General features: G+C 42.6%; 1 protein-coding gene across 1 annotated transcript in view; it reads left to right on the top strand.

Moving 5' to 3' along the window:
- Nucleotides 1-2,558: 2,558 nt before the first annotated feature.
- Nucleotides 2,559-15,207, top strand: part of LOC143297883 (tryptophan 5-hydroxylase 1-like) — a 138,042-nt gene continuing 125,393 nt past the window's right edge. Inside the window, exons 1-2 of the mRNA XM_076610410.1 lie at nucleotides 2,559-2,721; nucleotides 9,079-9,188. Coding sequence (XP_076466525.1) covers nucleotides 9,114-9,188 — 75 coding nt within the window. The 5' untranslated portion in view covers nucleotides 2,559-2,721; nucleotides 9,079-9,113. The remainder of the gene's footprint in view (nucleotides 2,722-9,078; nucleotides 9,189-15,207) is intronic.

Below are 15,207 nucleotides of genomic sequence, written 5' to 3'. Positions count from 1 at the left end.
AATATTGGTTCAAGTACTGAATCACTCTCCACACACTTCTCACAGTTCTCACCTTTTTTCTTCAGGCGTGCTATGCAACAACAGGTCAGATCGCCTGGAGAAGCGCCCCTGCCTCTCAACTTCCTCCTCCAGTTGTTTTTGTCGAGAGTCAAGATAAATCTGACCTATTGCGTGGTGAAGCTGCACATCAGTCTTCTGTAAAGATATCTGAAGCGTCGTACTTATCGTTGATTTCTCCTCTAAACGTTGAAGTTTACTGATTATCTGAGAACTCGTAGCCCTATCGTGCATCATTTCAAGCAACTTGATCAGTTTGGTTTGCGTTCGTTTCGATTGTTCAAACTGGTTGTCAGCGGGGGTTCGCCGCGAATTCTCCATGGAGCCAGGCTCTGGATTGGATTCAACCTGCACAGACAACAGCAGCGAGAATCGTACATCTGGCGGTGGATGTAGCGATAGGCTGTTAGTTGGAAGGAAAGGCGCTGTCACGAAAGGCAATGGTTGCTGATCCTGCCAACAGTGTCCATGATTCGGTATGATACCTTTCTTCACACTCAAAACCTTGTCAATTGTACGCAGCCCGTGAACTGTGCAAACTGAACTGTGGAGGCAGAACAGGGCACTGTATGTGATCAATGTGAAGAGACCGACCCAGATGACAAACGCTGCGATTTCCAGCCCATTTTGAACTTGCCTGCTGAAACATGGTTTGCACCGAAACGTTTTTGGCTTACCTTCTTCATTAACAGATTTTTCAACTTCGGTGCATACGTACTGATTGCGTTCCTGTGTGATTTGATGTTTTGCCCATTGTGTAGAAAAATAACAATCATAGTTTATGACAAAAATAAAGAAAATCGATACGCAAAACTTACATCGTTGTGACCAGCATTTCGCCACCATTCAGCACAATAGTTGGATCCTGCAGGAATAATTAATTGAAATTGCTCTCTGGTCAACAGCTGTTTTGAAAAAAGCTGCTTCCACTTGCGTGAACTTGAACTCACAGCCTTACACACACACACACACACACACACACACACACACATATATATATATATATAAAGAGAGAGAGAGAGAGAGAGTTCGTGATCATGTGAAGATTTTGGGTTGCCTACTTGACATCATCACCTTATCTTATAGTACAAAATAGTTTCTACCAAAACGGCTACAATCATTGCAGAATGCTATAACCTCACAGCATGTAAGCACCGATATTACCCCCACCACACCCCAACCCCATCCCCAGAGCATCAACAATAGAGGAAAGTCCCACCCTCTATCTCTCACAACATTCCAAGTAGGTCATAACATTTTACGAAATAATGTATGTCTATTTTTACACAAGTGTCCCAACCCACATTTGCATTTGTACTTGCAGATCCATATATACACTTTTCTATGCCTGCGTGTATGAGTCAGTCAGAAGGTGAATGAGCAAGCGAGCGTGGGCGCGCGCGCGTGTGTAGAGCATTAGAGAGATTTACACACACACACACACACACACTCCGCGAACTCACAGAGACAGACAGACAGGGAACCCAAGAAAGAGAGAGAGAGTGTGTGTGTGTGGGGGGGGGATGCAAATACGAATATGAATTCAAGAACAATAACAGATTTCAACAAAATAACACTTGAAATGAGAAAAAATAGTTCATGACATACTACAAGATTACAATGGAGAGAAAGAGAGAGAGAGAGAGAGAGAGAGAGAGAGAGAGAGAGAGAGAGAGAGAGAGGATAATTTCATGGAAAAAAGCTTCAGCATATTGAGAAGTTCCAACATGCAATGGAATAACCCCACCTCCACCACATTCATTCATAGAAGATGATAAACCCAGGTCCCATGTGTAGCATGCACTTCGCGCGCGTAAAGATCCCACGGCAACAATATGGTGGTCCTGACAAAATTCTGCAGAAAATCCGCTTTGACATGAAAAGAAATAGACATATGGGCAGATAAAAAGAAAATGTGTGGCGCTGCGTTTCAGCGACGTGGTCTGCATGGGAAGAGCAGCCCGGATTTCATGCAGAGAAATCCATTACAATACAATACAATACAGGAAACGTCAGACGAACATTGACTTCCTGTGGAACTGACACAAGCTGTCTGGGCACGGTGTCTGTGTTCTGTGTGCCGCGACGTGACTGGCCGCTGTGTGCAGGCCACTGCTGTGGTGCACGTGCCACTCAATGCCCACATCTCACCGCGCGGACAGCCAAGGCAGCGTGGAAACTGACACAGGTGATTGGTTCATACTCGGCGAGTGTTGCGTCAACGTGGGTGGAAGGAAGGTTTGACAGGTTTGTCACACCCCCACCTCCCACCCCCAAACTCCCACTTCAACCATCAAATCCGCAGCTCTGTCCCTTGACTCCTCCACCTCCTCATCCTTCCACCGCACCCCCACCCCTTTTTTTCAGTGCGCGTGGACACGTCGTTGTGGAGGTCGATACACCCCTATTGTCACCTTACCTTCATCCACCCCACTGGAACAGGTATTTAGCCAGCACTCGAAGCAGGGGTTGTGCTCTATCACTCATCACTGCTGACAGGCTTCAGAGCTCGTCGTTGTTCCGTGTCTCCTTGTTCGATAGTTATAGCAGTGAGACACCGTTTGATTTCGCGTTCAACTCTGTGACTGCAGCTGTGGTTAACAATATCCTTTGCTGTCTCAAAGTTGTATTTCTGTGTGGTTTGGTGCAAGTGTTTACTTTCAGGTGAGGGTTTCTCGCTCTTAAACGTGCGCGCGCGTGTGTGTGTGTGTCGCTTATTTCCTTGTGTATTCAGTTTTATTACAAAGGTTGTGCAAGTTACTCAAAATGAGTACTCGTAATGATTTCGGTATGGTTGAGTATTTTCCGTAGAAAAGGGCTAAGGAAGACATGCTGTTAATTTTCTTTCCCCTTCACATTGTCCACTTACACGTTTGGTAGCAATACTCGAAGCGTTTGTCAACACTCAGCCATGAATTTATTACACATGTTCATATTGTTCTCATACCTAGTTACTGCTCTGCCATTGGTTTCATCCACCCACTTTTGTTACCTGGGACTTTTTTTTTCTATAATCGGATTTTCTCTTTCATCGTTCACAGATACGTATACATTTAACTATGACTAAACACGATTTGATGATAATTGTGATTACTACATTAAAATCAAGAGGCATCTTGTAAACTATCGAACACAGCCAAAAGCAGGCATGTCCATAAAACCAGAGGTGAATTGCAGATAAAAACACAAAAAAACAACGAACCACCCGAGTAATGTCATTGGAAGTAGTACGTATGTCTGCTATAAAAGTAGTGTAAGAAGCAGGTAACGATAACGATCATCAAGTTTCGCCCACTGAAATGTTTTGATTTTATTTCTGTACAACGATTTTTTTTTCATTTTGTATTTTAACGCAAAGAAACGTATCATTTCACTGGCGGTCTCGATACTGTTTTTCCCTCCTCTGATGATCTTTTTTCCTTGTATGAAATAGATACTTCATTCTGCAACATTGTCTGCTATTGAGGAATTTGATCCATCTGCTGTGCTCAGTTCCTTCATTTTCTTTTAGAACGTTGTCAGTCCATTTAAAAACCGTCGGAATGGTTTACGTGTTCTTATTTTCTCGACGGTTTATAAACGTTTGGTTTCGAATGTGAAAAAAAAAACCCGTTTTCCTGAAGATCTCAATAAAATACAACTTTATGGTGAGGTGGGTAAATTTCCAGTGCATTTTCTTATTGAAAGCAATATTATGTCACACAAAATACTGATAGGTATCCAATTTAGTTGAACAGGAAGAAGTCTTTCCGACTATTTTACATGCAACAGACAGGTTGCAGGCATAAAAACAGGAGAAAACTGCCAGCAACTCTTCGTAGCTTGAAAACAAAGCAAGAAGGTGCTTGTTGGATGTCGGATGCACGCATTCATTACTGGTATACTGTAGCAGAAACAGACGATTTCTGGCATGTCTTGGGTCCCGTTACCTGTCTTGGTGTCTGGGGTTCCTTTGTCTGTCTATATTTGGCCTCGTTGTCTGTCTGAACTGGGTCCCGTTGTCAGTTTGTCCCGCTGTCTGTATTTGATTTCGTTGTCTGGCTGAACTGGGTCCCGTTGTCAGTTTGTCCCGCTGTCTGTATTTGATTTCGTTGTCTGTCTGAACTGGGTCCCGTCGTCAGTTTGTCCCGCTGTCTGTATTTGATTTCGTTGTCTGTCTGAACTGGGTCCCGTTGTCTGTTTGTCCCGCTGTCTGTATTTGATTTCGTTGTCTGTCTGAACTGGGTCCCGTCGTCAGTTTGTCCCGTTGTCTGTATTTGATTTCGTTGTCTGTCTGAACTGGGTCCCGTTGTCTGTCTGTCCCGTTGTCTGTGTTTGATTTCGTTGTCTGTCTGAACTGGGTCCCGTCGTCAGTTTGTCCCGTTGTCTGTATTTGATTTCGTTGTCTGTCTGAACTGGGTCCCGTCGTCAGTTTGTCCCGCTGTCTGTATTTGATTTCGTTGTCTGTCTGAACTGAGTCCCGTTGTCTGTCTGTCTGTCCCGTTGTCTGTATTTGATTTCGTTGTCTGTCTGAACTGGGTCCCGCTGTCTGTTTGTCCCGCTGTCTGTATTTGATTTCGTTGTCTGTCTGAACTGGGTCCCGTTGTCAGTTTGTCCCGCTGTCTGTATTGTCTGAACTGGGTCCCGTTGTCAGTTTGTCCCGCTGTCTGTATTTGATTTCATTGTCTGTCTGAACTGGGTCCCGCTGTCTGTTTGTCCTGTTGTCTGTGTGTATTTGATTTCGTTGTCTGTCTGCACTGGGTCCCGCTGTCTGTTTGTCCCGCTGTCTGTATTTGATTCCGTTGTCTGTCTGAACTGGGTCCCGCTGTCTGTTTGTCCCGCTGTCTGTGTGTATTTGATTTCATTGTCTGTCTGAACTGGGTCCCGTTGTCAGTTTGTCCCGCTGTCTGTATTTGATTCCGTTGTCTGTCTGAACTGGGTCCCGTTGTCTGTCTGTCCCGCTGTCTGTATTTGATTTCGTTGTCTGTCTGAACTGGGTCCCGTTGTCTGTTTGTCCCGCTGTCTGTATTTGATTTCGTTGTCTGTCTGAACTGGGTCCCGTTGTCTGTTTGTCCCGTTGTCTGTGTGTATTTGATTTCGTTGTCTGTCTGAACTGGGTCCCGCTGTCTGTCTGAACCGGGTCCCGCTGTCTTGGAGCCAGTTGTTTCCTATCTTGCGCCCGGTTGTCGGTATTGGGTCCCGTTGTCTGTCTGTTTTGTATCCCGTTTTTGTATGTCGTGCGTCCTGTTGTCTGTCTAGGGTCCACTTGTCTTAGGTCTCGTTGTCTGTCAATTGTTCCGTTGTCTGTCCGTCTTTGGTACCATTGTCGGTCTTGGGTCCCGTGGTTTGTCTGGGGTCTGGTTTTCCATGTGTCTCGGGTCCCGTTGTTGTCTGTCGGATCCCGTTGTTGTCTGTCTTGGGTCCCGTTGTTGTCTGTCTTGGGTCCCACTATTTGTTTTGTGTCCTGTTGCCTGTCTTGGGACCCGTTGCCTGTCACTGAGAGTGACTTCGAGGATTTCAAAAGAATCATGTGGAAAGGCGTGGTTGTGGGAGAAGGAAAGGGAAGACTCCAACATGTCTCTGTAGACGATGGCGATGCCACCTCCACGAGACGTTCGAGGACGTGACTTAGCTTTGTAGCCAGGGGTGGGGGTGGGGGGTCAGTTGTTTTAGTTTGGGTTCATGACCTTGTGGTTTTAACCACGTTTCGGAAAAGATACTATATCAAGTTTATTTTCAAAAATGCAGTCACAAATATAGTCAGTCTTTTGACCAGGACAGACAGATTAAGCATTTAACAGACAGGCATGAAAGAGATCAGAGAGGTAGGCAGAGAAGAGTCAAATGGTGAATCGGGCGAGTCAGGCAGCCAGACAGTGGAAGAGACGATGGTGACTGAACAGTGGAGGACAGAGGACAGTGGGAAGGAAAAGAAAGGTCTGGGAGTCGAAACAAGTGTGGGAGGAGTAGATAGCAGACCAGACTCATGACTCTCATTCTGTCGCCTCTTGTCTTTCCTGACCCACCTTTTTAGCACCCCCATCACCTCTTTCCAGCCAGCCTCTGTTGACATTGTCAAGAGAATTATCTGACAATCAAGCATTAAAACATGCGAACTTGACCCTCTTTCCGCTTTCTTCCTCAACCACTGCCTTGATACACTTCTACCACACATCACTACTGTTATTAACAACTCTGTTCTGTTTGGCTCCTTTGCCATTGTGTTTAAGTTTGTTATTTTACGGCCACTGCTAAAAAAGCCCAGTCTCGATCCAGACTCACTAAAGAATTACAGACCCGTTTCTATTTTTCCCTTTTTCTCAAAAGTAACTGAGAAAGTTGTCCTTGCTCAACTTCTCGACCACCTCAGTATCAATAACTTAAATTACCCATTTCAGTCTGCTTACCGCACTGGTCATGGCACTGAGACAGCCCTTCTCAAAATTGCGAACTGTTTATTAACTTCTCTTGATAAAAACGAAATCTCTATTCTCTCCCTCCTTGATCTTTCAGCCGCCTTTGAACTGTTAATCATTAGATTCTTCTCAACCGTCTGAATCGCACTGTTGGAATCTGCGATCTTGCTCTCTCATGGTTCCACTCTTATCTGTCTTATCGTCCAATGTTGTTTCTGTTTGCGGTCTTTCATCCTCCCCTTCCGACGTAAAGTTTGGTGTGCCACAAGGCTCCGTGCTTGGACCCATTCCGTTTCTTCTCTATACAAACTGATTTCCACCATTGTGAATTATCATTCATTGTCCCACCATAACTTTTCCGATGACAACCAGCTGTATCTGTTGGGACCTTCGTCTCTCCTTCCCTCTCTCATTGACTCAACTGAGGCCTGCATCTCCAATCTTAAGACATGGATGACTGAAAACAAGTTCAATTAAATGAGGATAAAACTGAAATCATGATTATCACCCCACTGCCACTCAGTCTCCATTCCTTCCACAATCTCACTCAGTGGCACCAACATTCCTCTTTCCTCTTCCGTCCGCAATCTTGGTGTCACACTCGACCAGTCTCTTTCCTGTCAGCAGCATGTTGCAAATACATGCAAACTGTGTTACTTTGAAATTCGCAGAATTGCATCCATTCGTCATCTCCTAACTGAAAATGCAACTAAAACTCTCCTCTGTGTCTTTGTGCTGTCCCGCTTGGATTATTGTAATTCCTTACTTGTTGGTTCACCCAGCTGCATCATTGCCAGGCTTCAGAAAGTCCAGAACTATGCTGCTCGTCTTGTCTTTCGTTCCAGTAAATTTGATCACGTCTCTCCTCGCCTTCATGCTTTACACTGGCTCCTAGTACAAGAAAGAATTATTTACGAAGTCGTCTGTCTTTGTTTCAAGTCCATTGAGGCTTCTGGTCAACAGCATCTTTCCGATCTCATTCATCCTTACATACCCTCACGCCAACTCCGCTCTTCTGATGACACCCGTATGCTTTGGATCTCCCCCAAACCGTATGGCTAACACAGTATTTCATACCAAGCCCCCTTTCTTTGGAATCAACTTCCTCAGCCTCTCCGTCACTCATCTTCTCTGCAATCTTTCAAATCCAGTCTGAAGAACCTTTTCCCCTCCTGATTAATTCTCAACAGCTCATCCCTTTCCAGTATAAACTAAAATGATTTTTTGTGACTGAGTTTTGATAAATTAAGAATTTGTTGGTAGTATTTTTGATTGTGTACTCTTTACAATTGTGTGCTGACTTGTGTGTGTGTGTGCGCGTGCGCGTGTGCTTGTGTGTATTATGGGTGTGTGTGTGTGGGGGGGGGGGGGGGGGGGGAGGAGGGTGAATAGTTTTTAAATATGTTTGGTATCTTGTGTTCAATTTTTCCGTTTTGATATTTGCATATGTGTTCTATTTGTAAACGGCTAGGTATTGTTTTCAAGATTAGGCGTAAATGCTCATGATGATAATAATAATAATCAATCGCGGGGGATACAGCACAGTTTGGAAAAGTGTCATCAGAGGGGATAATGTCGAGACAGATGGGTGATCAGGGCAGGGGACAGAGCCCCACAAACGGCGAAGTCTGTCCGCCTTAGTTCCTCTCTTCGTCTTCGGTCTGCCAATGCCCAGGCTGATGATACGCTGAGTCGTGTCATCGTGTAGTCGGTGTTATTTAACAGCAACGCTTTTATGTTACTGACGTTCACCATGGTGACGGTGGTACTGCAAGAGTAGTGGTCGCACGGCTAGAGAGGGCGATGCACGTGAAAAACGTGGAAAAAGGCGGAAAGTGTCGTAGGCAGGGCGAAACCGGTCGCTGACACGATTACGAGGGTCGGGTTAGCAGCGTTCATTTGTGTTAGTTTGCAAACAAAACCCCGATTTTTTGTGCGCACACACAAATATAAAGAAATGTTCAGATCAGAACAGAAGAACCACCGAATCACACACAAACAGGACAGAGACTAACACAGTGCAGCCAGTGGGCGCAAAGGCATAATATAGAGAGACAGTTTGTCAAGTCAAGGAAGACAAAGCAGCATGCATTATATAATCAACGAAGAAGCAAATTATAACTACCTCATGAATATGTGACGCGGCACATGGCCATGTGTAGACAAGGACATAAGGGTGGCATCACTATAGTGTCTATCACTAAGTATAGATGAAGGTAATGAGGCTGACAGCAGCACTTGCAGCACGTTACTGCCTTTTTGTGCTGACCGGATGTTAACTGTCAGACTGTGCATGCGTGGGCACGAGACGTCAATGATTGAAGCGTCACACTGATTGAGACATCACCTCTATTTCCTTGTACAATGTCACACAGGCGCCTTTTTTCAAAGCCGCACACCATCCTTCTAAAATATATATAGGCAAATAATACCCAAATCCTTTTTTGTAAACGCTTGAGAAGAAATGCGTGTTTGGTTGTGTACCTTCGCCAAACAATGTTTTCTAAAACATATTCAGATAGGTGTGCCTGACACAATGTTGTATTGTTTAATTTAAGCTTACATATTGCCTTTTCATGTCCTTTGTTGTTTCAATAAGCGTTCAGGAAGCATGGTCTTCTTTCAGATACTTTCCACACGCATTGAAGACAGTTGATCACCATGTCGACAGACCTGGATATTGCTGCCAACGCTGCAAAACGCCGCTTGGCATTTCAAAAGACGTACTCTCAAGAGGTAGGCCGTGTGTCTGCGTGTATAATGGCAAAATTGTTTGTCAGAAAACCACAGCATGGATTAATATTGTGCTAAAGCTTTCGCAAATCGGTATCGTGTTCACTGTATTTAGTTTCGATATGCTGAATATATGTATGGAGAAGGAGGAATTTTGCTTTGTCCCGTCACATATACCGGTGGTTGTAGACATTTTGAGCATTGGTTTTTACATTTGAGTATTATCGTTTAGAAGAGGTGGGGTAGGGATGAATGGTGAGTTGGGGGAAAGTGGGTAAATATCTAAATACAATTACAGAAAATTACTTAATGGACTTTGTAAAAACGAAGTCGTTAATCTAACAAGCGAAACAACTAATGAAAATACAAAAAGTCACAACATCAATGGTCTCGCTCACTTGTGATGACACGCTTTCATGCAGATAAGGCTTCATCAAATCACAGTCAATAAGTATATGCTTAATTGTCACATTTCTGAAGCATATGCATTTAAGGTAAGAGCAATATTTAGTCCGTAATAAATTAGATAAGTCTGAAATTAAAGTTAGAATTGGCTTGTGAATCGGACCAGAGTGTGAGAATCTACCAGTGCTGCCAAGGGGTGTATATATGCATTTACCAAATCTTGAATAGCTTCTGAGCTTCTATCAATTTATCACTTGATTTCACTCCAGTTATTCTGGATAGATCTTCAGTGAACCAAATGCCTAAAAGTTTGGATTTGGGGGTGGGGGTTCATTTTCTTTTCTTTTCCAGCAGTTATCAATGATTTGATTTCTTCATTCTCCCTAACCAGACATTCAATGTTTTATCATAGTTAAGTTTTAGCCCTGAAAATTCTTCAAATCCATCGAAAGTTCTAAACAACTTTTCATACGATTTTTTAACCTCCGAATATGAATGTTGTATCATCAGCAAACTGACTAATTTTAAAGATAATATATATTCATGCCTTTAATTTGTTCATCTTCGTTAATCTTGCACTTGAGGATTTCTGAGCATAATACAAACAGATAAGGTAAAATTGGATCTCCCTGGCAGCATCTCTTTGTATTTTCAAACGTTTGGATACTTAACGTTCACATTCACATTGATTTTTGTATCCTTGTAAAATGTGTGAGTACATTTACACAATTCTTCACCAAATCCAAAGGCTTTTAATACTTTGTTCAGATATTATCAATTTGATTAATCAAATGCTTTTTTCAAAATCTATTCACACAAACAAGCCTTGATGGTATTCATTTTCTAAATAATGAATAAAAGTTATTACCAATATATCTGCTTGGAATAAAACCCGTCTGATCTTTGTGTTTCAACGTTGGCAGAACTTTCTTAATTAGTTATACATACAGATCCTATCTTTATGAGCGACGTTTAACAACGAGATAGTTCTGTAGAGATTCTCTTGGTTTGTCTCCCTTTGGTACACATGTATTTATCTCTTTTTGTGTTATTGACATTTCTCCCATTTTAAAGCCTTCTTTGCATGATCTAACTAAAAAGTCTCCTACGTTTAACACACACACACACACACACACACACACACACACACATATATATATATATATATACATTCATTCCATCAGTGCCTGGACTCATCGTTTTGCATTCTTCATAGAGTTTACGTGGCTTCCTGTTTTGTTATTAGTCATTCTAGTTGCTCTGATTTAAATTCATCCAGACTGGGCGAATTATTAACGAATCTGCTGATGTCCATGTCTTTTACTTTCTGTTCTTTATATAGGTCTTCGTAGTAAAGTCTGTCGCCACTAAGATCTCGTCTGTTTCCCTCAGTATATTACCTAAAGGTGTTACGAATTTCATTTCATAACTTCCAAAATATCTTTGTTGTGGAGAGGCTGTTTGCCGTGAGTGTGGCGGGGTCCTGGCGAGTGTCCGTGAGTTCGTGTGTGTGTGTACGTGCCTGAGTGCGTATTGCAGGGATGCGTTTTCTGGAGGGCGTCATAGGTGGGTGGGTGGTTTCCAGCGTTCAGTTATGTGAGTGTTTTCTGGCATATGCTTCCGTGTGTGTGGGCGGGGTGGGGAGTGGAAAGGAGTATTGATGGGGGAAGCGGGGAGTGGAGAAAGCGCTTTGAGCAGTATTTCTGGAGAAACGTGCTATATAAATGTCCATTATAATATATATATATATATATAACTCTCCTCCGAATGCCCTGCTCATTTGAATGCTTGTGCCACGAAGTTTGATATATCACCACATCATGGAAGAACAAAATTGCACTGGTTGACAGATCTATTATTACATTGAGCCAGTGACATTTTTTTCAATATTGTGATCTACACAGACGCATTTTAAAAGCATTGACAAAGACAAAAAACAAAACAAAAAACAAAAAAATACGCACATTTTTTTCTGTTGAGTATTTTTCTTCTTCGTTCGTGGGCTGCAACTCCTATGTTGGTAGCCATACTCCGATTTCGGGGGTGTGCATGCTGGGTATGTTCTTGTTTCCATAACCCACCGAACGCTGACATGAGGTCTTGAACGTGCGTATTTGATCTTCTGGGAGTTAAGGCACAAGCAGGTCTGCACATATGTTGACCTGGGAAATGGGAAAAATCTCCACTCATTACCCACCAGGCGCCGTTGCCGAGAAATTTACAAGATTCAAAGAAATAAACAAATAGAAAAATAACTGAACACCAAAAAAATTCATATTGCATGGTGCAATTTGGGATTGCTCCGTATATACAAAACTTGAGTGAACAATTGGAAGACACAGCAAATGTTAACCCGAAGACATAAGCGGTGCCCCCCCCCGGCCCCCCCCCCCCCCCCCCCCCCCCCCCCCCTTTTGTTTCTTTTTCTCTTTTTCGTGCCCACCACGAATTGTTAGTTCAGTGTGAACACACCACTCATGGGGGGAAAGCTCAGTGTCTTACCAAAGTGCAAATGGTGAGCAAACGCTAAGCTTCAAATTTATTGTCCACTTCTTTCTCCTTTTCTTCTCCTTGACCGAGTAACTCGTACACTTTTTTTCTCTCCCCCCCCCCCCTCCCTCCCCTGTGTGTGTGTGTGTGTGATGGTCACGAACTTTCCGCTCATTGTGAACTCTCTGCTCATCAGAGTTAGCTTTAGCTTGACATATTGGGGTTGTGTGTGTGTGTGTGTGTGTGTGTGTGTGTGTGTGTGTGTGTGTTTGCATGTGGGTATATCTGATTGTAAGGGTTAGAAAAAAGATATACGCACATCACCAGTGCATTGCTCAAATAATTACGCTATGACAACACTACAGCAACATACAAATAATTCAATGGCAGCGTTTGAAATTAGATAACCATGTTATGCGTTTGAAATTAGATAACCATGTTATGGATCACAAGATTTCTATTTCTACCTCTGACGTATTGAGTGTGTCGTACTCTGTGTGCGCGCGCAAATGATCCAAAATATCAAATCGGATAACCATCTCATGCATTACAAGAATCCTCTTTGTATCTCTTATTTATTGAGCTTGTCATATTGGGTTATGTGCGTGTGTGTGTGTGGGTGGGTGGGTGGGTGGGTGGTGTGTTTGCATGTGAGTGTATCTGTAATTGTGATGGTTTAAAACTTTTTAAAAAACAAAAAACAGAAAAAAACCAAAACATACGCATATTACCAGTTCCTTGCTCAGGTATATACGTCATAACATCTCAATAGTGACATACTGTTAATATGAAACCAAAAACATATAAATAATCCAATTACACCGTGTCGAGTCATATTGAAATTATTTATCACATAAGGATGCAGACAACTTTTTTTTAAAGTTCTACTCTTCAAATCATCGCCGTTTAAGATAAAATATGCATCGTGTAACAATTAACAGTCAAACACTCTTCAAACATATTAATCCTATCATCAATATTAAAATGAGCATAAAAAGGGGAGGATTTGGTGGGGGGGGGGGGGGGATATACAAGCCAAAATACAGAATATATGTAGTCTGAATAACTTCTCATGAATTAAGAATACGCAAATATTTTCGTGATTCACATCAATGTATCTAACAAATGGACAAAAGTAATCTTTCTATTTTCAGACAAACCACCCATCCCCGATCGTCTCCATTGTTTCGGGGGAAAGAGAGAGAGAGAGAGAGAACACTGATCACACTGAAATGTTTAATGTCATAAGCTAATGAGAGAGAGAGAGGGGATGAGTGTGTGTGGCGGGGTGATGTGGTGGTGTGGGTCGACACTGAATATACATAAAAGGGACAAATGCAATGATTATCATCTTGAACAAAATATACACTTAGTTCTTTGTGTGGTAAACGTGCTCAGATGCTTTATTTCTTTCTGACGACAATGATACGAGCTACTATGTATGAAGGGTAACTGATTATGAACATGTTTTGCCATTGTCATTAGTACACACCACACCGCAATAAAGATGCACATACAATGAAAAACCCAGACATTTCGTCATTATTTTCGAACATTCAAACGTACAAGATTGTGCCAGTGATTAAACTACTACTCATATGATGCTGTTTGGAAATTTTGATTTATGCTTCCTGGATTACTATCTTTAAAACTAAAAAAAAGATAATAATACAAGCGCATTTTATGGTATTTGTGTACACCATAATAAAAAGGATAAAGCTCAGTGTTGTGTGCCACTTTCCTAAAAAACAACACCACCACCACCACAAAAAACAAAACACAAAAAAAAAACGTGAAAAACGTGCCCAGAATAACCCGTTGACGTCAGACAGCACACCTTTAATGAACAGACCAAAAAAAAAAAAGAAAAAAATCTCATTTGTGTGTGGAGACGAAACGTGTCTTCGTTGCGTGATGATCTGTCGGGCCCTCCTGCCCACGGCGCTATGATCGATGCAGGGGGCCGGAGGAGAAACCAATGAAGCGAGGAGGAGGATAATGGTGTAATTTGTTCTTCACAGCTCTTCCACACTGTCATTGCCGCTTTTTTCATTTGTCTTCATGAGAGCGAAGCAGAAAGAACTTTGCAGCCATGAACGCTCCGTCAAAAAAGATGACCAAAGAAGTAACCGAAAAAGGACAGGTAGGTCCGCTTTGATTTAATTTGCTTGCATTGATTTCTGTCCTGGTTTATCGGTAAGTTTCGTCTTTTTTTTTTCAAGGGTTTCCTGTGAGACAGTGGCATCGACCTGATTATGGTGCCGTCACTCACATGTCTTCATTGTATTGTGCTTGGTATTCTCATTGCTGTCGCAGAATGTTTCAACATTTATAGTATCGGCAGCGTTTTCAAGCACTGGAAAAGTTTTTTTCCTCGATAAACGCGAGCACCACAACATAACAGTGATGCTTATTAAAAAATAAAAATAAAAAAATAAAAAAAGTAAAAAAATTAGCCATCGGAAGATGGATGTTCATATCCATTACCGACTTTGCAAACAATATAACGTCAGCAGGTCGAAACTTGGGTTTAGAATGGCGTTATTTTTATCGCATGGCGTTGAATTTTGTTTTTCACATTGGTTTCAAACGGTTCCCGGTTGCGTATATACATTTCAGTATTTTTTTTACAGGTTGTCAGTGGCGAAAAAAAACATGTGCAGGTGTACCACTCGTTTAGGATACAAGTCGTCCGTCTCCGACATTTACAATACTTTGGATGTGGATGAAAAGAACGATTTGAACCCTTCAAAGATGGAACAATGGGTAGTAGTAGTCAGTGGTAGTCTTGTCAGCAGTGGTGCTCAGCGGTCAGTGGTGCTTAGCGGTCAGTGGTGATCTGCAATGGTCATTGGTAGTCTGTAGCGGTCATTGGTGGTCAGTGTTCAGTAGTGATCGGTAGTAAGTGGTGGTTAGCAGTGATGTGGTCAGTAATGGCGGGGCATCTACATTCAGTTTCGCACAGATGGCAAACTTTTCAACTTGCGACGACACCATGCCAGGTCCAGGGTGTTTGAGGCACTGATGAGAGAGTTCCTCTTCGCTGATGACTGCGCGCTTGCTGCACACACCCATGAGGACATGCAGTTCATTATTGACTTTGGCTTTGGACTCACCATCAGCATCA

Source organism: Babylonia areolata, chromosome 23 (genome assembly GCF_041734735.1).
Source record: "Babylonia areolata isolate BAREFJ2019XMU chromosome 23, ASM4173473v1, whole genome shotgun sequence".
Lineage (NCBI taxonomy): Eukaryota > Metazoa > Mollusca > Gastropoda > Neogastropoda > Buccinidae > Babylonia > Babylonia areolata.
This window is presented reverse-complemented; position numbering and strand designations above follow the sequence as displayed.